Source organism: Lycium ferocissimum, chromosome 3 (assembly GCF_029784015.1).
Source record: "Lycium ferocissimum isolate CSIRO_LF1 chromosome 3, AGI_CSIRO_Lferr_CH_V1, whole genome shotgun sequence".
In the NCBI taxonomy this organism is placed as follows: Eukaryota; Viridiplantae; Streptophyta; class Magnoliopsida; order Solanales; family Solanaceae; genus Lycium; species Lycium ferocissimum.
Genome location: NC_081344.1, coordinates 19,100,990 through 19,124,411, shown reverse-complemented (window position 1 = coordinate 19,124,411; position 23,422 = coordinate 19,100,990). Strand labels below are relative to the sequence as shown.

The window sequence follows — 23,422 nt, the reverse complement described above, 5'->3', positions numbered from 1 at the left end:
TCCACCTGCCTAGGACACCCGTTCTGCTTTTTGAGAGTGCTCCTTCGTCCGGAGCCTATATTTGGTATATATACTATTCCGATGCATATGTACATATTTATTCAAAACCGACGGGACCCCGTCCCGTCATATGATTTTGTTACTTTCTGTTTAGAGGTCCGTGGATATGTACGTGGTATGGCTATATCCGTACGGCCTACGTGTGTGTGTTATATGTTTTGGGCGGTCCACCCGCGCCGCGCTTAGTCGGCTTCCTCCCCCGTGTATATTTTGAGATTACTGTACATTTTAACGATGTACCTAGCTTTATACTACTCACGTTGACTATTATGCGACATTTGAGGCTATATGTGATTAATTATGATTGTGCGAGTTAATATGCTAATTCTGGGTGTCGGGTACGTATAAGTGTCCAATTCGGACATTAGTCACGGCCTACGGGGTTGGGTCGTGACATAAACTACTTGGGAGCGAGAAGAGGACATGCGAATATAATACCCACACTTGTTCCAAGACTAGTATAAGATAAATTTCGGGACGAAATTTCTTTTAAGGGGGAGAGAGTTGTAACATCCTAAATTTATTATTGGCATTTAAATAATCTTTCTCTTGTAGTAAATACTTTTTATTATTTTTCTTGAGTCTAAAATTTTAGTTTGTGTTTGGAAAAATAAATAAATTTGGACTTGTCATATTTTTTATTTGGATATTGAAGACAATTAGTAAGACCCAATTGATAAAAGTGGATACTACAAGGAAGAAGACCATTTTCTTTAGCCTCACTCTCTACTTGGTCTTCTTATTCTTCTTCTTCTCCTCCTAAACCCTCCATTAGAAATTCCAATCCACCTAAACTACTCTCCAAATATCAACAAGATCCTCTAAGTTTTCATGCTTTGTATATATTTTGGAAGGTTGCCACCAAGAATCAAATAGGTTAAGTCTTGTTTTGATAATCCTAGGTTTTGGGTTTGTGAAGAAGCTCAATCAATCTTGTGGTAAGCTTGTTATTCCATATTATTTTGGATGAAATATTCAAGTTTTTGTTAGAGATTTTGAAACCTTGAAGTAGGGAAATTTAATCCCGTTTTTGGAGCTGGAAGCAGTTAATATATTGACCATAACGTTTTATCTATAAGACGGAATTTGGTGATTCAAAATGCTGTGAAAAGATAAGAAAATTACCCACAACTTTCATGTTTTGCGAAAATTCTAATTCCTTTGTTTACTATGTCAAAAACGGACTGCAAGGCAGCACATAGCTGCTGTCCCGAATTTTTTCTACTTAAAATTTTGCAATAATGGTGAACTATTTAGCCCCGTTTTTGTTCGTCATGATTTAGCTTCTATATCGTTAAACTCTAGACCTTAAGTGAATATTCCATTGTGTATTTAAGGTGCAAGAGGCTCTTGTAAAATCTAAGGAAGTCGATAAAATTGCTTGATCGTTGCCTTGGGGATTGTAACTTCTTGGTGTTTTTCTTTGAGCTTTAGAGGCACTAAAGCTCCAAGGTTTGCACATATTCTTGAATTTCACACTTTATTTAGTTGAAGTATGTTGAGTATCTTGAGCTTGGGTAAAACTTGTCTTTACTTTAATTTGCTATCCTATTCGGTTATTGCTAGTTAAATTCTTATTTCGCTATGCTTAATTGAGTATGAACACTTTGAGCCACTCGGCAACTTTGAATATCATTTGGTATCATGTGGAATGCTATTGTGAGACAAACTAACTCGCCCACATATACGGATTGCTTGAGCATTATTGCATTCTCGTTGGGACTTTGTCCTTCTTGTGATAGTGACTTTGTCACTTATATTGGCATGCCTCTTGAGATTATTCGGATCTTGTCCCATCTTGACTTTGGATTCACATTTCATCTTAATTATGGATCTTGGTCCATCTTATGTATGAATGGGGAAGCCACTTTCAACATGGTTCTTGATTCTCTTGATTATTGGGTGACGACCCTACTTGATTTGGGACTCGGTCCTTCTTGTTATTCGATTATGCTTTGATGTAATTGCATGATGTATGTGTTGGGCGAAATTAACCAAATGGTGAACTTTCTTGGATTTGCTTTGGAAAGCTTCTTGATATTTGAGATTTGGATATTGATATCTTGAACTATTTTAATATTTGATATTTATTTTCTTGAAAGGATTGTACCTTCATTTAGTTCTTGATGGTGATTTTGACAAGCTTATTCCTAGAATTTATTCTTGCACTCCTTACATTATATTTTTATTCTAAGTGTTAGTTAAGTTTATGTGCCACTAGGCTTTATGCTTAGCGATAGTTTGTTACTATCGTAGGTGATGTTCCGAAAGAGACTTGAGGATGGCCATTTGAAGTAGACTCTTTGAATGCTTAGATGAAGATCACATTTGCATGAGTGCGTTCATTTTGTATACTTTTGGGTACTTATACGTGATCCATGTGATACACTTAGATATGCACTTTTAAATGAAATTTGGGTCATGATGCTAATACTTTGTAACTTGGTTTTGATGAATGACTTGACTATTTTGGGAGTGTCCATGCCCAAGTCTTGCAATATATCAAATTTAGTACTTGTGTTGAACTTGGGAACTTAACTAGTTTGTATTTGAGATTGAGAGTTGAATTTCATGCTTGGTATGAGCCTTAGATGTTGTAGCATGAAAAATATTCCTCTACTAAAGTGTTGATTTAACTCAAAATAGGTGTTGTCCATTTTTATGGTTGGATATTTTTATTTTGTTTTAGAAGGCTTCTTTTAGATCCTACTATGTTGAGATGTCGTTTTTGGAAACTTGTTCACATGGGCATATTTTCGCTACTAAATTATTGCGAATACCTTATTAAATAAATTTCTTATGAATGTTGTAAGTATGAAATTTGCTTTTGTTTCGTAAGTGGCATCTTCCCAAGGAGGTGCTACATGAGTAGTTTAGTTCAAAGTTTTAAAATATTGCTCTTAAAACGTAGATAGTGTTTTTTCTTTCTTTTGTTATGTATATATTTTGTACTTTTTTTTACAATTTTCAATATTATTTAAAAGAAAATTAAACCATAAAATTCATCAGCAAAAATTTTTGGGGCCTGAAAAGTTTGGGGGCCTAAAATAAAAGGTTTACTAGCCTCACCCTCTAGCCAGCTCTGCTTACAACTTGTAATTATATATAACATAATTTTACAAGTATAAACAATACAAAAAAATAAAAGGTATTATGGAATACAAATCAACTCTAACATCTTAACTTTTCAAACAATGAAAAAATCACAATTTCTTAAAACAATATTACTATGATACTATTCATTTTATATCAATAAACTTTATCAGTATTATAATTAAAACGTAATTCCTTCATGAATAAAATGAAAATTACTTTCAAATAGCGAAATAATAAAATATGATAATTTTGATATATAGGACAAAAGACCAATGACAAGTGAAAATGTACAAATCGGCTATGTATTTTTAAAAGAAATATTAAGTGATATTCACTCTGACGATGTTATCAAATAGTAAATATGCAATACTACGTCTTTTTATCTGAGTTACACTCAATCTTCTTATTTCTATAGATGAAAAACTATTAAGTATCATTCATTTGTTAAAGAATTATAAGGGTCAACGATTTTAATTAAAGAATTTAACATATAATTTGTGTAAGAACTGTTAGGCAAACCCCGAGCGTTGGGTGTTAGGCGTGTTTAGGGCGTACAGTCGGGCGCTTAGGGCGTAAGCCTCACAGGAACTAAGCCCTGTACGTGAGCCCCAGGGCGTTTTGCCAGTGCCTCGTCCCAAAGCGAGTCTTGAAACTGCCTTTTAAAACACTAAAATATATTAAGTTAGAGAGGAAACCTATTTCTTGCAACCGAGGAACTTAAGGAAACATTATAGGAGCTGTGTCCTAATTCTCTTTCGAAATCTCACTCTCTCTCCCCCTCTCTCTCTCTCTCTCTATATATATATATATATATATATATATATATATATATATATATATATATATATATATATATATATATTGCATGAGCCCCGTTCTTCAAACTCATAATTTAAAAATAATAAATTTAATTATAAAAATAGAACTTATATCACATTTTTCTATTGTATAATTAATTTAATTTAGTGGCACGTTAATCATGTCTTGTTGCTAAGTCTTCATAATTAAGAAAGTTTCTTAGTCTTAATTGAATAATTTTTAAAGAATAAATTATTTATGAGGAATGAAGTTTTGAAGGAGAATTAGCAAATACAAAGGGACACAATATTTGATATTCACTAAAGAAGCAAAATTTTGGAGGTTTAAAATAAATAAAGGGTGTGTTTGGTACGCAGAAGAATATTTTTCGGAAAATGTTTTTCAATTTTTTCATGTTGAGTTGGTCAAAATTTTAGAAAAACATTTTCTCTAGAAAAATAAGATCCTTAAAAATGAGGAAAATGACTTCCTTAGTGGTGGAAGCAGGAAAATCAAGTTCCACAAATGACATTTCACTTCCCCACCCTCCAATACACCTCATCTTCAGTACCCCCAACCCCGTAGCCCCCATCCCCACCACCCACCACAACCCCACCTCCAGCCCCACCTACCATAGTACTTGTCTAGATTATATACAAGTAATTTTAGGATAATATTTTTTGCTCACTTATCGAACACGAGAAAATAAGTAAGAACACACTTATTTCTTGAAATATATTTTTAAAATAATATTTTTCTTCATAACAAACACTCCCAAAAAGAAAAATATGGGGTAGTAAGATTTAATAAATGCTCTTAGTGAAAATGAAATAGTGACTACAAAGTTGCATAAATTTTAGCAAAATGTATAATAATAAATAATGTAAAAGGTATTCCCTCAGTTCTTTTTACTTATCTCTTGTTGACTTGGCACATCCCTTATTATTTATTAGAAGTAAAATATACTAATTACCTTTATTAATTATACTTTGAAAATTTAAGTTTGATTACTAATACTCTATGTAGTTACTTAAGATAAGGGTAGTATACGAATAACTAATAAATCTTTCGTGATTTGCTAATATATACAAGTAATTTTTATTTTTTTTAGTGTGAGGTAAAACGAATGGAAGGAGTAATTTAATAAGGACAGATCAACCAAAAAAAAAAAGATATATGGTCCAATTACAAAGGCCCAACTGGGCATGACTATGAAAGAGAGAATTAGGGCAATTTGCACGATTGCCCTTATTCGGGGTGGTCTTTAAGTTTTTCCCGTCAAATTGTTAGTCTTTAATTTTTGCCGTTTGCCTAAAATATCCCAACTTTCTGGGTTTGAACTTCGGTTCAGTAAAAAAAAAAAAAATCTCAAGACAGAGTTTCGTAGCAAAATTAGGCCTATTCGGGCAAAAGTTAGGTAGAATTCCAGCAAAGTAAGAAAAAAAAATTGTCTTGTAAAATTTTGTAAGGCAAACTTTTATAAGATATAACTAAATTTTGCCTTATAAGGCAGACCTTTCCCGGAGCTTTACCTTGCGAAATTGTTTTTTTTTTTCTTACCAAAAATTAAAGACCAGCAATTTGACGGATAAAAATTAAAGACCAACGCCATTGAAGGGTCAGTCCGTGCAAAAATAGAAAAAAAAAAGGGGGTTTGATGGAGTATAAAGGATGAGGCTACTGTGAGGTTTAAGTTGATGGGCTGGATTTAGTTGATTCCAATAACGGCCCATTTGGTTTAGTAACTTGTAATAAGGCCTGACCAAAAGTAAAAATATGTTGGGTAAAAAGCTGCCACGTGGTGCAGCAGACAAACCTTAATGTTTGGACGACAAAAAGCCCATATTGGCTCTTATATATATTGGTAATAAATAATGTATTGCTCATACTCTCCTCAGTTCTTCAGGTTCTTGCATTCTTGTTTATGCAAAACCCCAACCCCATTCTTAAATTTACTCTTTTTTTTTGTGTTGGAATAACAATCTTGTTTCTTGAGTGTCGCTGCAAAGAACCAAAATTTACTGTTTGTTCATCTGTTTCTTTTTATCATGAGTATGAATTTGCAAAATCGACACTCTTGGCAACTACCCCATAATCAACCTCCCGCAAATTACTACGTTTCAAGAAACATGGTCGATAATCACTTTGTTCCACATAATTACTTGCATCACCACTCTGCTTTTATTGCTCCCGCTCATACATATAGTTATGAGGATCCATATTTGAGGGCAGCGACAAATAACATTAATGGGTATTATTATCCACAAACAAGTGAATATATTGATGATGTTTTTGTCACAGATGATGCTTCTCTGTTTCGTACAAATATGCAAAATCGTCATCCTTCACAAGCCCACAATCATCGTCAAGTTCCGCCAAATCACTACAGAAATTCAAGAAACAGTACTGGTGATTACTTGGCTCCACATACCAACTCTGTTTTCCCATATACATATTCATATTTGTGGGATCCCTATTACTATCAACCAACAATTGAATTGGTTGATGATGCCTATGTCACAACTGATGTCCATCACTTAATAGAGACGATGCGAATTCTTGACCGCAACTTTGGTAGTCGTCTCAACGAACTGCCATTTGATTATACAGCGTTTCTTGATCTAGGGGATGATGACACACAAGTAGTCGACCAGGAGGAGAATATTATCATGTTGAAAACAAGAAGTCATTGTGCTAAGGTTGAAGTAACTAATTCAGAAGGGACTGTTTTAGGTGCTGATGATAGAGAAGAAATATGTGCCATATGCCTATGTGAATATGAGAATGATGACACAATTGGTACACTTGACTGCAGACATGAGTATCACGCCAGTTGCATAGAGCAATGGCTGCTGAAGGGGAAGCAAAATTGTCCAATTTGTCGTTCTTCGGTTTTGCCATCATAGGAACACACAGAATCTTAACTTGTCCTTAGTTTCCTAGTTAGATATTGTTTTTATTTGACCTCTTTGTTCTTTTATTCATTTGACAATTTCTTGCTATGTATATGTTGAAAACTGATTAACTCATTTAGATTATACAATGGACAATTGACTTATATTGTTGATTTACATTGGCAGCAAGATAATGTTTTCCTTGAATAATCTGTTCCCATGAATGGGTTGATATACATGATTTACACCATAATTGTAGGCTACCAATTAGGAACTAATTTCACTAAATAATACTAACATATGCTATCCTAAAATAGAAGATTACAAAATATTACAAAATATATTTTACTAATCGAATATATTTTACATATTCTAACACACCCCCGCAAATATAAGAAGATTGTGCAAAATCATCAAATAGTAGGATTGAAAATGTCGAATCGATAAATTAACGGAACGTGTAGACACGAACTTCGCCACGTCTAACCTTTTCTAACAAAGTATTTCGATGCTTGGTACGTTGATGTTGTACTTGGATTTCCGGACAAGTAAATGGCACTCACATTATCACAATAGACCAACGTTGCTCGACGAATGGGACAATGGAGTTCTTCAACAAGACTCATTAGCAACCCCTACCGTAAGAACTTAGATAGTAGGTTGGCGCGGCTGAAGACCAAGAAATCAAGTTATCCCCAAGATACACAGCATAACCCGATGTGGAGCGTCGAGTGTCCCATAATCAAAGAAGTAGATAGGGTATATGTATGATTTGTATAAATGTGTGCCAAAGTCAATCGTACCTCGAATGTAACGCAAAATGCGTTTTAATGCTTCCATATTGGGGGTCACGCATAAACAAGCACTCGTTAAATTATGCCGAGCGAATGCCGGGCACGATACTAGCAGTGGCGCTCAATTTTGTCTTCAACCAATTTGACATGCCTCGCTCGTCTTCCGTCAAGAATATCCTCTCGTATAAGAACTTCCGAGAGACATAATATTGTTGTCCCCGGAGACCCAATCATCATCTTATTGAAATTCAATTTGGACACAAAGAGAGTCCAAGATGCCAGAATAATATCATCCACATATAACAAAATATAAGCAATATCTTTCCCACGACAAAAGATTACCTGGTGCAATCCCTGTTAGAAGGATAATTGACAATCTGTTCAAATTGCCATGCAAGAAAGCATTCTTTACATAAGTGGTTGTTTTTAGTAAGAACTAGTTTAACCCGATAACTTCACAATCAACACCTCTTACAAGACGGCTTTGCCTCTCAAAAAGAACCATCGGATTTCTTTTTATGCCGAAAAATCCATAAAAATTAATATTAAAATTTGGAGGACGAGGGACCAACTCCCAAGTCTTACTATCAATAAGAGCATTATATTCATCTTGCATAGCATTCTTCCAATTCGGATCATTAAGGGCACCAACGGGATTCCGAGGAACAGATGGAATTGATGAAGAACTTTTTGAAGAACTTAAAAATCCCACGTGATTTGTTGAATGCATGAAAGGCATGGCATCAAGGGGGTGGAAGCTAGCGCCGCTGAATTGGAAAAGAGGTAGGAAGATCGGGTGGTGGGTTGCAGACAATTGGGGAAGAACGGCGGTCACAAATGTGCTCATGGAATTATCATCATCCAAAAAATCTGTATGACAGGAGATAGAGTATGCATTTGTGAAAAAGGAAAGGAATTTTCATCAAACCACCGCGCCGAGCTATGATTATTTTTCGGCTCGATAAGTCATAGCATTTGTACCCCCGATGGTTGGAAGTATCCTAAGAAGACACATGGAGTGGACCTAGATATGAATTTGTGTGGAGGGAAAGAGAGGAAAGCATAGACAACCAAAAACTCGAAGATGAGAGTAGGATGGATTCTTTTGATAAAGAATTGAGTGGGTGTCTTATATGCTAAGAGTTTAGAAGGAGAATATTGTGTAGGTACGTGGCCGGCCAAAGCGTGATGGCCAATAGTTTGGGCATTTTGCAAGGTACGAACAACATTATTGATCGAGTTATTTTCCGTTCCGCCTTAATTTTGGGGAAGTGTGGGGACAAGAAAAGCGGAAACACATCCCGTTTTGTTCACAAAATTTATGAAAAGGACCATTATCAAATTCACGCCCATTGTCACATTGAAAAGTTTTGATTTCTTTTTCAACTGCGAATGAAATTCAACGACAAGAAAACATCATAAACACCGGACTTTGTTTTGATTGGAAAAGTCCAAAGAAAATTTGTGTAATTGTCAAAAATAAAACATAATATCTCATCTGGACGAGGTAAGAACAAAAAGTGGAAATACATCACCGTGAACAATATCAAATTCATAGTTAGTTGAAAGAAGTCATAAAAAGGCAATTTAATTAATTTCCCCGGAGGGCAAGAATGACAAACATTGTTTCGAGCCTTATACATTCAATCAAATTACACTACGTAAAGAACGAAGAATAACATCCATCCTAAACGGAGTGCCAGATATGAAAGAGATGACACCCCTAAAATAAAAGGCGACCATCAGATGGCTCGAAAATTTGAAGAATGGATAAAGATCACCCGAACTCTCAAGTTTGCTCCACGAAATTAAAACCAAAGGGATCAAATTCAACGAAAACCATATTATCTATAGTAAATTTACGAACAACAAAGGTTTTTGATGAGTTTAGGTATGAAAGTTTACTTGAAGGGAAGCAACATATTAATAAGAGAGAGTACAGTTGGTCATTGTGGCACACTTGAATCTCGTACATGACGTTTTTCTCCCGCCGCAAGGTGCGGGTGGCTCACTGTGCCCCCAAAATAACTCCATCTGAACCTGGGCGTTATTTTCAAATTATAGAAATGTAGGAAAGTTGTGATGACCTAACATCTCCAATGTGCGAAAAAGTCTTATATTCCAACCCAAGAACTTCGTTTGTGTGACCGACGTTGGCAAGGTTGTCCGCAAGAACTTTCGACTCGGTGCGGTAGGCTTTTACATTCGGAAAATCCACCAATTTGGTGTTGGTGAACTTCGCGTCAGAGCGAGAGCCCTAGCCGATTTATTGTGTGAACAGTCAAACTCCCAACATCGCAAAATCCTACTTGAAAGAAGATCATATAGGTATGTCCATTGATCATCCCACAATTTCTGGCCCGACAATGGAGCTTGAAGAAATTGTACAGCTTCGTAGTCAAGCACAATAGGTTGCATGATTTGATATTGGTGACGGTTCTTTAAGGAGGAAAACGATATAGGGTTTTAGGATGCTAGGGTTTTTAGGAGAACCTATACCATGTAAGATAATGTTTTCCTTGAATAATCCTTCCCATGAACGGGTTGATATACATGATTTACACCATAATTGTAGGCTACCAATTAGGAACTAATTTCACTAAATAATACTAACATATGCTATCCTAAAATAGAAGATTACAAAATATTACAAAATATATTTTACTAATCAGAATATATTTTACATATTCTAACAGCAGCAACAACATGAGAGTTGATAAATCCCTATTTCGTAAACTGTTAGAAGGATCTGAAAGTTTTGTTATGTTCAAACTTAATGCAAGTAAAATATCTAAGCAATTTTAGCATGCAAATTCCATCTGAACCTGCTATAATAAGAAGATTGACAGTTTCAATCCCTGTTAGAAGGATATGAAAGTTGTGTCATATTCAATTAACTTGTTTTTTCTAAAAATAACTCCATCTGAACCTACTCATCATGAGAAGATGACAATTCCAATCCCAATAAGAACTTTTTGTACCAGGGTGGTCAAACTTGTACATCGATACTTAAGAAGTAGTATCATATTTAGTATGTTTTGATTTCCTACCTGGCCCTGTATTGCCTTTTCTAAGGCCACTCTTTAAATTATGCCCCTACTAGTTCAGTGGCCTCAATTTTGTCTTTCAAAGCAGTGGAATGACTTTAAAAGCAGTGATATCAGTCAACTCATAGTTAGAGAACAATTTGACAGTGAAACTCCACCACATTTTATTGAACAAAAATATGGAGCTAACTAGGGCGCAATAAGGAAATACCTAAGCCTAACTCTGAATACAATGAAGGATAACTGTGCACACTGCTTTGCTAGACATAAATATAAGTCTACTACTCTCAAGATATACACACATGATTAACAATTCTACATCTTAATTTGATCTCTAACACTTATGGGATGGAATTCTACAAAATTAAGGAAACAACTAAGAGGAAACCAGCAATCAAGAGAAACATCTTGATGAAGAACTTTGTCCCATCTACATTTGTTGAATGATGAAAGCCATGAGCATAACCCCCATGAACTGAACTTGAAAAGAGGTATGGAACTCCTGTAGTCGCACCGTATACAGTAGCATCATGAAATCCTTGCACATGAAGGTTAAAAAAAGCTGGAATAGCTCCGAATAGAGCAGATAATGTCAAGTTCCCGAACCTTGCACTGGCCATAGGCATGAATCCGCCCATTGGATCCAACTCATTGGGCTGGAAATAGTTCATATCTAGGGCTGGAGCTGTTTGTGGTCTTGGCCCAAAGACTGGACGGTTAGGAATGTTCACCCTTGGACGTATACGAGCCCTCGGGTCAGAGCTTGACTTGCCTCGACCATATATGGGAACTAACTTCTGCTCTTCTATTAGAGCCTTACAAACTGGGCATTCGTGGGAATGTGAATGAACTTGCAACCATTCACAAAGACAAGGCCAACAATAAAGGTGGCCGCAAAGGGTCACAATAGGATCTTGTGCTATTTCAAAGCAGATATTGCATTCAAAATCGCCATGCTCGCAATTCTTATTATCTGAATGCATAGAGTCCAATGATTCACCAGTCTCGTGATCCATATGCACAACCCTTGAATAAATAAACCATCAGCATATCAGAACTCAGTTGCAATTAAAAAACAAGAAAGAGTGCTTAAGAGGAGGGGTAAAAGAAATGAAATACAAAGCTGTAAACAAAACATAGAGTAGATAAATATCGCAATCTGTCACATCAGCAAACAGAAACAGTAATCAGCCTTCAGAAATGAGAACAAAATCTATACATTGATAATAGCATGTAATTCTCCTCTCCTAAGAACTTCAAATTATAGGTAGAAAGTTAGCATGGATAAGTCCTGAACATCTAATAATGTACACAACCCATACCCTCCTCTTCTACTGTCGCCTCCACCAGTTTTGTGTGTCACTCTTATTGTAACGCAAAACTAGAAAAGGAACTGGGAAGTATGAATCTTGATGTGATATTGTTAGCAAATTATCAATCTGCACAGACCAGATTTTTTTTTTTTTGCCTTAAGGGGAAAGATAATTGTGTACAGTTTGTGTTGGGTTCCTGATTATCAGAATCTTTTTGTTTTGCACATAATTTAGGTTGAGGAGATGATGTTAGTTGATTTTTATTTTTGGTATAAATTACTGTAGTGATTTCTTTGGTATTTATAGCTTTTTGGATATATTACTTCAATGTTTCTCTTTAGAATTGCCATTTTTCGATCATAGAGAAAATGCATCTGCATGTTTGTTTGGGAAGTTCGAAAAAGTGAATTGGTTATTTACATTCTTTTGGTTGTTCAAGAATCAAAAAGAGTGAAACACTCAAAATCTTATCAAGTCCTATGACACACGGGGATTATAATGCAAAGATTAGTAATAATACTCCCTCCGTCCCAATTAATGTGATATAGTTTGACTAGGCACAGAGTTTAAGAAAAAAAGGATGACTCTTGAAACTTGTGATCTAAAACAAGCCATAGATATTTGTGTGGCTGTAAACCATTTCATTAAAGGTAAAAGGGGAAGTATCAAGTTAAATTATTTCTAAATATAGAAATGTATCATTCTTTTTTGGACAAACTAAAAAGGAAGTGTGTCACATAAATTGGGATAGAGGGAATATCAATTAGTAGTGCAGGGATTAGTAAAGACTGAATTAGGAATAAATTTGGATTTTTTTTGAATAGGAAGTGCAACATAATCAGGTTGAAAATTTCCAAGCTTTCTTTGATCATTCTGAAATGTAGACTCTCTTGTCCAGCTTCTCTTAAAATCTGCCCACTGCTCTTGACGGTTCCAAGCAGAGTCCATAGAATTAATTGTTGCAAGCCAAGCAACACCACCAACAGTTTGTTTAATTTGTCTTAAGCAGCGGAACTCATATCCATTGTAAAAACTCACACTGCTCATCAATAGCGAGAAGAAGATTTATGTTGCACAATGGAAAAACTACAAATCAAGAACTCATTTCAAAAGGGAAAAAGCCTAAGGATTTTCCTTTCCGCATCTGACGCAGAAGAGCTTTCCAGACTTCATGGAGAAGGAGATCCCACTTCTCCAAGGTGCAAGGCCCTCTCACTAAGCGATTGACCTATACAAGAACCATGGGTAAACTGTTGACAACCGTCTAGGTAACTAACTACTGTGAATTCCTATAGCCATTATAGACATAGGTGTCTGATTCCTTTTTTTTTTAATGGGTACATGTGTCTGATTCTTAGTTCGTGCTCATTAAAATCCTGAAAAATCAATCAATCAGCCAGCTACGCCTCAATTCCGAACTAGTTGGGTATGTTTAGAAGGTAGATGTTCTTCCTCGTCTTTTATAAAGTTCAAGTGCTTACATAGTATTTTTTGTGTAACAGGAAAGCTGTTTATGATTTGGACGTCATGATGGAGTTCATAGACTTTCTGCTTAGTTGAAGAGAGGATATTACCATCTACTTTTGTAATTTTGTAGCTCCCTGCTAGTGCTATAATGTGAATAAAATTTACCCTACCTGTCCAAAAAATGGAAATTGAATCCACCACATACTCCGGCCCGTTCGAGCCACTTTCATTTCAATCGAGAACCATGAGCAAACAACAGCACTAAAAACAATCATGTCCGGAAACCAAGAAACAGTCAAATCCCTCAACAAAACGCAACAGATACTAACAAGAGAACAAATTTGGAAGACCTATATTACCAGTAACATTATGGATCGTCTGAATCAATGAGAACAAATTCTAGCACAGTGCAGATTGAAAACACCAAAATCAAGCTAATTACAGAACAAAGTCCAACCATATGATTTCTTTATTCATTCTCTTTTCCCCAAACCAATTTATCTTCTTCACAGTTTTATTACGACAATAGGACCCACCAGAAGCGTAAAGTTATATAAAGATGGAAACTTTATCACAAGGAATACATAATATTGCTAGTAATCACCTGAATATTGGAAGAGACAAAGAACCTATTCTCTTATTGACAGTTTTATTAGGACCCAATAGAAACATAGAGTTATATAAAGATGGAAACTCTATCACAAGGAATACATAATAGAGTTAGTAATCACCTGAATATTGGAAAAGACAAAGAACCTATTTCTCTTTTTCACAGTTTTATTAGGAATCAATAGAAACATAGAGTTATATAAAGATGGAAACTTTATAACATAGTTAGTTACCAATCAATTACTAACCTGAATATTGGAAGAGACAAAGAACCTATTCTCTTTTTGACAGTTTTATTAGGACCTAATAGAAACATATAGAGTTATATAAAGATGGAAACTTTATAACATAAGTTGTAGTTACAAATCAATTACTACCCTGAATAATGGAAGAGACAAAGAACCTAAACAGATCCAACCACAGATCACATAATTACAACAAAAGTAAACAACTAACAACTACCCTTTAATCTAAAACTAATAGGGGTCAGCTCTATAAATCTCCCACATCAATTTCATTCCAAGACAGATCCCATAATCTTTAACAAGATTAAGTAATAAAATAAGCCATGCATGTAATTTAAAGAGAAAAACATAGAAAACTCACCTAAAATTAAGAGATCAAAGATGAGAAAAAGTGTGTACTTTGAGTGATCTGAAAGAGAAAAAGGTGAACAGAGAAAGAAAAGGAAAAACAGAAAGAAGTTGTCTCCTTAACTGTAGTGTCGGTTGGTGGATTGGAGCCTCCTCTACTTCTTTCTGTTAACGTCTAAATATGGCAACTTCTATTATTTTTAACTAACACTGATTCCTACACAAAAATGAATGACAACTTATAACTATAAATAAAAGTTCAATGAATTTTAAAATTATTTTTGAAATATTCTTAATTTTTTTAGCTCTAGTTGTAGGTTACATTGTGTTTTATCTAATTTTTAACTATGTAAAATTCATTTTAAATGTATTAAATAATTGGCTTGGCATTTTTTTTGCCTCAAAAATTCGTTAATCCAAGTCCAACAGTATAAAATTTGGATCTACGAGACAAAAAAAAAAAAAAACTCATACAGCTAATGTCAATTGTGTGAGGCACGAAATAAAGTTTTTTGAAAACACTATCTCTAGTTAAGAGGCATGTAAGTTTTGATCATTTATTAAATGAATATTTTAAAATATCTTGCAATTTACAATTTTTTTTTCCTTTCTTTTGAAACTGTTTAGTTGGTTTCACGTGTGCACATATGTACATGAAATGATACAAGTAGATGTACCAACATAAAAACGTGAATCAGTATGTCTGCTATGATATAATCGGACAACGAGGAGGACTTGATTGCTGAGCAAAGATATTTCTGTTCTCATTTCTCAGAATATCTTTTTTTTTTGTTCCTTTCTATTTTGTTTCTATGGTACGACAATAGAAAACAAAAACCATTTCATCAGCAAATTTGTCAACTAAGAAACTCATCAAAAAGTTCAAAACAAGTTTGGTGATAACAAAAAATCTAATCAGCCAATTACTAAAAGCACCTTAGCTGCTTATGCTATCAATAACCAGAGCATAATTCTCTTCTCTGTAGCAGTCCTAAACCTTTAGATCTCAACATATAGTTCATGAGTTGGCTTTAAGCCTAAACAAATCATTTGGAAACATAATTTATAGTTTCAATAAATAAAGCCTAACAAAAATTAATTTTGTAATCCATATTTTCCACAGAGGAGAAATGTTTGCTGCGTCCATTTGTCCAAAACCTCCACCCCCCCCCCCCCCCCCCCGGCTCCACACACTCACCAAAACCCCCCACCCCATTCCTCAAGAAGATAATCTTCTGAGACTGGCAAATTTATGAACCAAATGATCATTGTGTCATATTTCTCACAGTAATTTGTGACAAAATGAAAAAGCAAGAGAAACAGAGACATCTAGACAAAAACTTGTACAAATAAAAACTTTTGCTAGTATACTAGTAGAAATTATTTCAACCTAGACAATGACAAGTGAAAATCTCAGCTGCATTTAACAACTAAGCTAATGTTTCTTGAGCGAAGGGGAGCAACTATGTACAAAACCACTGGAACAATCAATTTCGAAACTCGTAAGAGCCCTAAAAACGCTTAATGTGGGAGACTCACTATGCAAACATCTATGAGTTTTGAGTGGATATAAGTGAATAGATCTATTTTCTAAGGTAAACCATTGGAATGATGAAATGTTCCTGAGTTAAGCATCACTCTCCATCTTCAGAATCAGAAGTGTCAACTTGCTGTCTCGGTCCTCTGATTGCGCCACTCACATGCCTTCGCTCAGGGTGAATAAATTCTGAAGCAAACTGGTTTGCTGATAAGAAGAAAAAGAAAACAAGGAAAAGGAAGGGGGCGGGGTTAGCCCATAAATATGTAACTGAACACCACCAACTTATTTTTATCAGGATACTGAACCAGAAGGACATTAGTGATTAAAGTATGTAACTATTAAGCAGCCGGAGATACATGAAAGGAATGATTGATATCTAACACCACCTTATCAAGAAAAAAAAATAAAGATTGATATCTACCACCCGAAATAGCAGCAAGTCCCAAGTGTGTTTATTTGGCTACCTGATAAGAAGGTCTTCATCAGAAGTGCCCTCACGAACTGGATTTCAGCTTGATGCCGGCTAACAAACTTGGACTGCAAGGCCGGGAATAATGGAGGTCAAATGACATTACAAAATCAGCTGCTTGCAAGTTGCACCTTAATAGATGATTAGCTCAAACAAATTAAAGAGCCAACCAGCTTATCGATACTGATTATAAGATCCAAAACCAAACTTTATATCGAACTGCTCCAGACCAGGGTGTAGATGACTAAGATCTATCCACAATAAAATAACTGGAAAATGAGATCCAACCCTTCGGTCAGAAGGCATCTGATGCCATCACAACTCATCAACCAAACAAAATCAAGAATGTAATTCATTCATCTTAACGTATAACTCGGAGAGACAAGGTCCCTGCCCCTTGCCCCCAACACCCACAAGAAGAAGGGGAAAGAAACCAAGAAGAGCCAAAACAGTATGAAAGTAAAGAACAAAGAATATAAAAAGGGAAATAGAAAGATCAACTCAATGATTACCATTTGACCATAACAAAATCCAACTACTTGGTCCAGTCTGGCCTGATGCTTCAAGAGGAAAGGACGAAGGTGAGTCATATACATTTGCCTTGCTCCCTGTCAAAAGCAAATTGAAATAAATATCATTTAGATAATGCTTCAACATTTAAATTGTTCTGTCAGATCTGGAAGTCATGGATTCTTTTTACTATTCGTTTAATCCAGTCTACATCTATACAAAGAAAGCATAAAGCAATACATATAGGCAGCAACTGATGAAATGCATCCAAAATTTTGTGTAAAGTCACATTGACAGGCGAATCAGAAAGTGAAACAAGAAAAGAGGCACTAAATACTGACATACAATAAGGAATAAATTTGTTTAGGAGGGCGTAAGGATTATTGAGTGATTTAACAAATTTTACAAGGCGTGATGTAGCCTATGTTGTATGTAGAGTAGATATACTCTTAATAATGATCAACAGCATTGGTCTGCATTGGCTAGATTAATGAAACACTTGAGAGGTACCATGAATAATGGTATCCTATATGGTTGATTTTCTTTTACTTTAGGAGTTTATAGTGATGCAAACTGGATCTCTGATACAGATGAGACAAAATTCACTAGTGGTTATGTGTTCACCCTTGGTGGTAGTGCTGGTTCTGAGGCTAAGCAGCTAAGAAACTTCTCAGGTAATATTCCTTTAATAAAGGACTTGTTGCCTCCTGTGTCTATACATTGTGATTGTCAAGCGGTAATGGCTATTGCCAAGAATACATCTTATAATGGTAAAAGTAGACACATGAAATTGAGGCAGGACATCGTTAAGCAACTGCTAAGAAAAGGAATAATTTGCATTGACTACGCGAAGCCCAAAGTAAATTTCGCCAACCCTCCGACAAAATCTGCTGGAAGAAAACTAATTCTTCAAACCCCAAACGAAATGGGGTTGAGGCCAACAAGATGTTAATAAAGATGGTAACCAACCTATGTGACTGGAGATCCCATGACGAAGGTTCATATGGGTAATAATATATTGATAATAAAGCACTAAAAGGGTGTTTACTGCTACTAATTGAGAGGTTGAGTTACAACTCTTAATGAATTCATATTCCTAAAGGATGGTGTATTTAAAAGCAGTATACACTTGAAGAATTCACGGGTGTGAGAGTGGAGTGGGCTTCGCTAAGTCTTTAGAACTCTCAAGAATAATCAAGCATACGCATGGCCTATTTGCACAAAACCTCACCGAACAACAAAATTGCTGGGGCCAAAATGTGATAGGTGTAACTCTGACTTACAATAAATATTATTGGTTCACAGAAATATTACTTTTCACCAGTAATCCTGTGAGGCAGTTTATCAGTCTAAGTCTGGACCATAGAAATCCAGCAGGACTTTACTCTTTTATTCTTAAAAATCTTTTAAAATATATGGGAATTATTGCCAAAGTAGTAGTGGTATTTCAAAGATATGAACAAATGGCAAAAAGATTAGATAAGAGGTATCAACATGGAAGGCTATTGTCATATGGCAAAGAAGACTAGCCAAATGGCTCACACATGAGAGGTTTTATACAGGGGACAAAGGAGACTACGACATTTGTCATGACTAAAGGCCATCTCTTGGCCCACACATAGCTAATCATAGGACACCATTTTCTATCATAAGCAATCATCATAAGCCTCCTAGCTACTACAATTCTCTCCTCTCATCCAAGTTCTTAATTGTTTCTTCTAGGATTCTCCTTCAAAAACTTGATAGCTTATTATTAGTTAATTTTAATATTCCTGCTCCCTCTCTGTTAGAGAAAGACTTGTTTAACCTTTCGGAAACTTTCACATTGCTGAAATAGTTTCTTAGGTCAACGCATAGCACGACTCAAGGCAATTCGTGTATCTGCTCACAAAATAATACTTATAGTAGTAAGACTTTATTCTCCCATTGTTATTCCAACAATCTAAGAAACTATGACAAACAACACTGCTTCCGAAACTACTGCAGATGCTACCAATGTACTATTGTTATTCCAACAATCTAAGGAACTATGACAAACAACACTGCTTCCGAAACTACCGCAGATGCTACCAATGTACTATTGTTATTCCAACAATCTAAGTAACTCTAGCAAAAAACACGGCATCCGAAACTACTGATGATGCCTACCAATGTCGCTACTGCCCTCGCTGCTCCTATGTAGTCTTCCTACCATATGCCAAGTCATTACATGATGTGTCAAACATTTAAATTTTGCCAACGAAAATTATAAACAGTGGCATGAGATATTTGATCAAGGAACGATGTTATAATTATTTACAATCCCTTGCATGGGGAAATTTAAGAAAACAGAATTATAAACAGAGGATGAATATAAAACAACACGGGCAATGTAAAGAGAAGAGAATCTGCTTTAGCTTACATCAGTGGTAGGGAGTTGAAGCCAAACAAGAAATGCAAACTTCATGTGGTAATACAGTGGAAACCTGATAAAATTGGAAGGGGAATAAAACCTCAACAGGACTAAACTAGCAGTAACATTAAAAACGGTTTAAAAGTAAGATGAGTGAAGCAGGAGTTATACCAGCGGAGAAACTTATCAGTGAATAACTCAACAATACTGAAAGACCCATAAGCTGCAAGCAACAGAAATTTCTTTCAGTTCTAAGAAGAATGTCCAAGAAAATGCAACCAAATTATTCGGTAACCCAAGGGTACATGAAGAGAAACTACCAAACAGTTAGACTGAACATTATAATAAGTACTTATACTCTGAGCAGGAATGCTATGCTGATTCACATAAAAGTGAATCCCAAAATATGCCCACGGAAAGCACATATACCTACTGTGTATTAAAATTCTAAAGTTTCTTAACTTATTTCAAAATTCAAACATCTCTTGTTCGTCAGCATCATTGCAATCATTATTGGTTTTAGGTTGTTTGTGGGTAAAATTCAATAGTTGCTTTGAAATAGTAATAGTAATTATTCATGACAAAACAAAATTCTAATGTTCTAGTAAATTAAGAGGCCTAAATAGGTCTTCTCCATAGTCCCTCCACAAAACATATAAACAGTTCTATGTTGAATTGATGCTACAGTTTTTTTCACCCTGCACCTAAATTCAACAATTTCTATACTAGAAGTCGTATATTGATTAACCAGTGGATACATGTAACAGTTTTGCATAGAAACTTGAAATGCTAAAGGGAAAAAAAGGATAGAGACTGCTGCTTACAACAAAAGTAAATAGTGTATTAAGAGGTTTATAATTGTAAAGAATGGATCTTGGGCCTAATTCAACCCCAAAAGCTAGCTCATGAGGGGAGGATTGCCAAAGTCCATATAAGGAGACCATGTACCCTTTAATCCACTGATGTGGGACTCTTAACAATAATCAATGAAGAAAAGCATTTGCACAGCAAAGAAAAATAAACAATAGTACAAACCTGCCCAATACAGAAGCCACTTTTTCTGCTCATTTTCATCTCTTCCCTCAATTGCCTTAAATGTGGAATAAACAGGTAAAACAACCCCCACAGAACAGCTGTAGATGTCACATAATAACCACAAATCATCAATTACAGAAGCAACCATCTCTTATCTTCCCCAAATAAGAATCATTTCTTTAAAACAGAAAACCAAGTTTTCATAAAATCGTAAATAATACTAGTTCCAGTGAATAAAATTAAATATTAGCTCACCATGCTGTCCGCACAACAATATTAGAACCCAGTGGAGAAAAAAGTAGTCTCAATCCAACCTGCATTGAATGGAATTCAGATTCATATAATTGATACATTCTAAGACAATGAGAGAAAAGATGCACCAAAATAATTAAAAAACTGCAACTTCTTTTGCTGAAACAGTAAGAGCAGCAATAGGTAATAAGTGATAAGATGCATCAATTTAAATAGTAAGGGACAATGAAGGCACAAATATGCTTCTCAAGGCCAAACTGCCACAACAATAGAGTGCAGATTCCACTCAAATAATCCATCCTTGACTTAGAGAACAAATTCAAAATTCAATCAACATAGTGCAAAGAAATGCCAAAGATCAAAATGCAGGTACTATATTATGCGCCTACAGTTTAGACAGAGATGATGTTACAATGATTATAGAAAACACACTTCGATACAAAGTCCTTGGACGTGTTATAGAAAGAAGTATAAACTATGTTCCCTTAAACATCTTATAACAAAAAAAATCCTTAAATGACAAAGAATAAAACCATTCCCTAGCTCATGCTGACCAATCCACCATTCTGATCGTCTATTTATGTTAGGTAATCCACCTCTCATGAGAAACTTGAGACAAACATTAGTTCTTTGTCAATTAACCAAACTGCAGTCTTGGTCCAGAAATTCAAGACAATATTTCATCAACTAAATAAGCTTTTCTCTCTTCATGTTTTTGGAAAATGCCCTGCGCCATGTTTTTGGTGAAGGAATTGCCTATGCATACATGAGTTTCGCAAATTATCGGGGTCAAAGTAAAAATAGTCTAACTATGAGGAATCCTGCAAATACTAAATTGCACTGGTGAATAGAGCATATAATAATACATATAGGCTATAGCTGAGCCCCAACTAATTCAAGATCGATGCAATATGTGATTGATTGACTGATTCAAGGAATTGCACACACCATTATTATATAGCAGTAGATATAATTGAAAGCTGATCATCTTTCCTACATTTTTAGTTCACAATTCACATAAATCATTTCTTCATCCAAGATTTGAAACCTCTCCATTCCTAAGGCTGCTTTGGGTTGTCTAAATAATTATCGAATCTTTCTTTCACCACTGTTTACTACTCCCTCCGTCCCAAAATAAGTGTCTTTTCACGCCCATTAAGAAAAACAATAAGTACAAGGTATCATTTACTAAGTTGCCCCTATTTATTACTCACTCTGTCCCAAAAAAATTGTCCTCCTTTCCTTTTTAGTCTGTCCCAAAAAGATTGCACCCTTTCTATATTTAGAAACAATTTAACTTTATGAGATGATTTACAACCACACAAATATCTAAGGCTTGTTTTGGACCACACATTTCAAAAGTCTTTCTTTATTTCTTAAACTTTGTACCAAATCAAAAGAGGACAATCATTTTGGGACGGAGGGAGTAGATGTTTCTTGAGAATTGAACAAGTAATTCTTTAATATATGGGTATAGTTGGAAACAATTACTACTAATTATTGTCTTGAATTCCTAAAGCGCCAATTACTTTGGAACAATCTTTTTTTTTCCTAAAACGACACTTATTTTGAGACGGAGGGAGTATACCAATACTGGAGCATACACTCTCAAAATACCAATCAATACATTAATCCAAAACTAGTCTATTTTGACTGTATGAATCATCTATATATATATATATTCAATTCTATTAGGGCTCGATGAGACAAATTCATTCATCATACATAAATAGTTAGACTAAATTTACCCAGACTTTTCCATAGTAAAAAGAAAACATCAACGGAAATTGAAGATCACAAATCAATAATAATAAGAAGTCATGTGAATGAAGAAGTCAGAAACTGAAGGACTACAAAAAATAATAAGAAGAAGCGAATGTAAATTGTAAGAAAGAAAAACCTCGGGATCCATATTATGTATGTAGTTAATAGAAGTGAATGTTTGTAGCCAAAGTTGAAAACAATTCCATCAATTCTGTGTCAGTTATCCAGTAAATAATTGGGAAAAACTAATTGTTGGGGAAGTAAAAACAAGTTTAGCGGAGGATATCAGTTTTGAACAAATTTCATTTTCCTTATATAAATTTCGGAATCTTCGTAATTAAATTAAAGGCTCAATTTCTCACTCCAACTTTGCATTAGAAGTCAAACATCCCCCCCAATTTTAAAACGATATATATATTTTTTTTAAATAATATTTTTCCTCTTCTATCCTATACAATATTTACTTTGCATTTACCATTTCAATCTCATTTACTATTTTGTATTTGGATAAGTTTACATTGTAACTAAATATTATACAAAGTATAATTAGTAGAATAAACTTTTACTTTTATCAATATTTTTATAATTAACCAGTATCTTTTATGATTGACATTTTAGTCCCTAGTGTGATTGCCATTACGCAATATGTTCTAATTAAATCACAATTTGAAACTCATTTAAATGTATAACAGAGAAGCATTACAGAATTGTTTTAAAATATACGTACCTTTATTTTTTCATAATTAATTTTATAATAGTTGTATTGAAAATATGTTTAATGTTTTTATA

At 34.8% G+C, this 23,422-nt stretch overlaps 3 protein-coding genes across 3 annotated transcripts; 1 reads left to right on the top strand and 2 right to left on the bottom strand.

Annotated features, from left to right (window-relative positions):
• Positions 1-6,083: 6,083 nt before the first annotated feature.
• LOC132048743 (brassinosteroid-responsive RING protein 1-like) lies at positions 6,084-6,860 on the top strand. Its single transcript, XM_059439431.1, has one exon. It carries the CDS (start codon positions 6,084-6,086, stop codon positions 6,858-6,860), a length of 777 nt encoding a protein of 258 aa, XP_059295414.1.
• A 3,968-nt stretch (positions 6,861-10,828) lies between these two features.
• On the bottom strand, positions 10,829-14,874 carry LOC132049970 (uncharacterized). The gene is made up of 2 exons (XM_059440957.1): positions 14,685-14,874; positions 10,829-11,715 (listed from the first exon to the last, which is right to left on the bottom strand). Exon 2 carries the CDS (start codon positions 11,703-11,705, stop codon positions 11,046-11,048), a length of 660 nt encoding a protein of 219 aa, XP_059296940.1. The 5' UTR covers positions 11,706-11,715; positions 14,685-14,874; the 3' UTR covers positions 10,829-11,045.
• A 1,138-nt stretch (positions 14,875-16,012) lies between these two features.
• LOC132049969 (HVA22-like protein k) lies at positions 16,013-22,969 on the bottom strand. Its single transcript, XM_059440956.1, has 8 exons — positions 22,770-22,969; positions 20,873-20,931; positions 20,618-20,715; positions 19,754-19,805; positions 19,592-19,655; positions 17,193-17,288; positions 16,676-16,748; positions 16,013-16,415 (listed from the first exon to the last, which is right to left on the bottom strand). Exons 1-8 carry the CDS (start codon positions 22,779-22,781, stop codon positions 16,306-16,308), a joined length of 564 nt encoding a protein of 187 aa, XP_059296939.1. The 5' UTR covers positions 22,782-22,969; the 3' UTR covers positions 16,013-16,305.
• Positions 22,970-23,422: the final 453 nt, after the last annotated feature.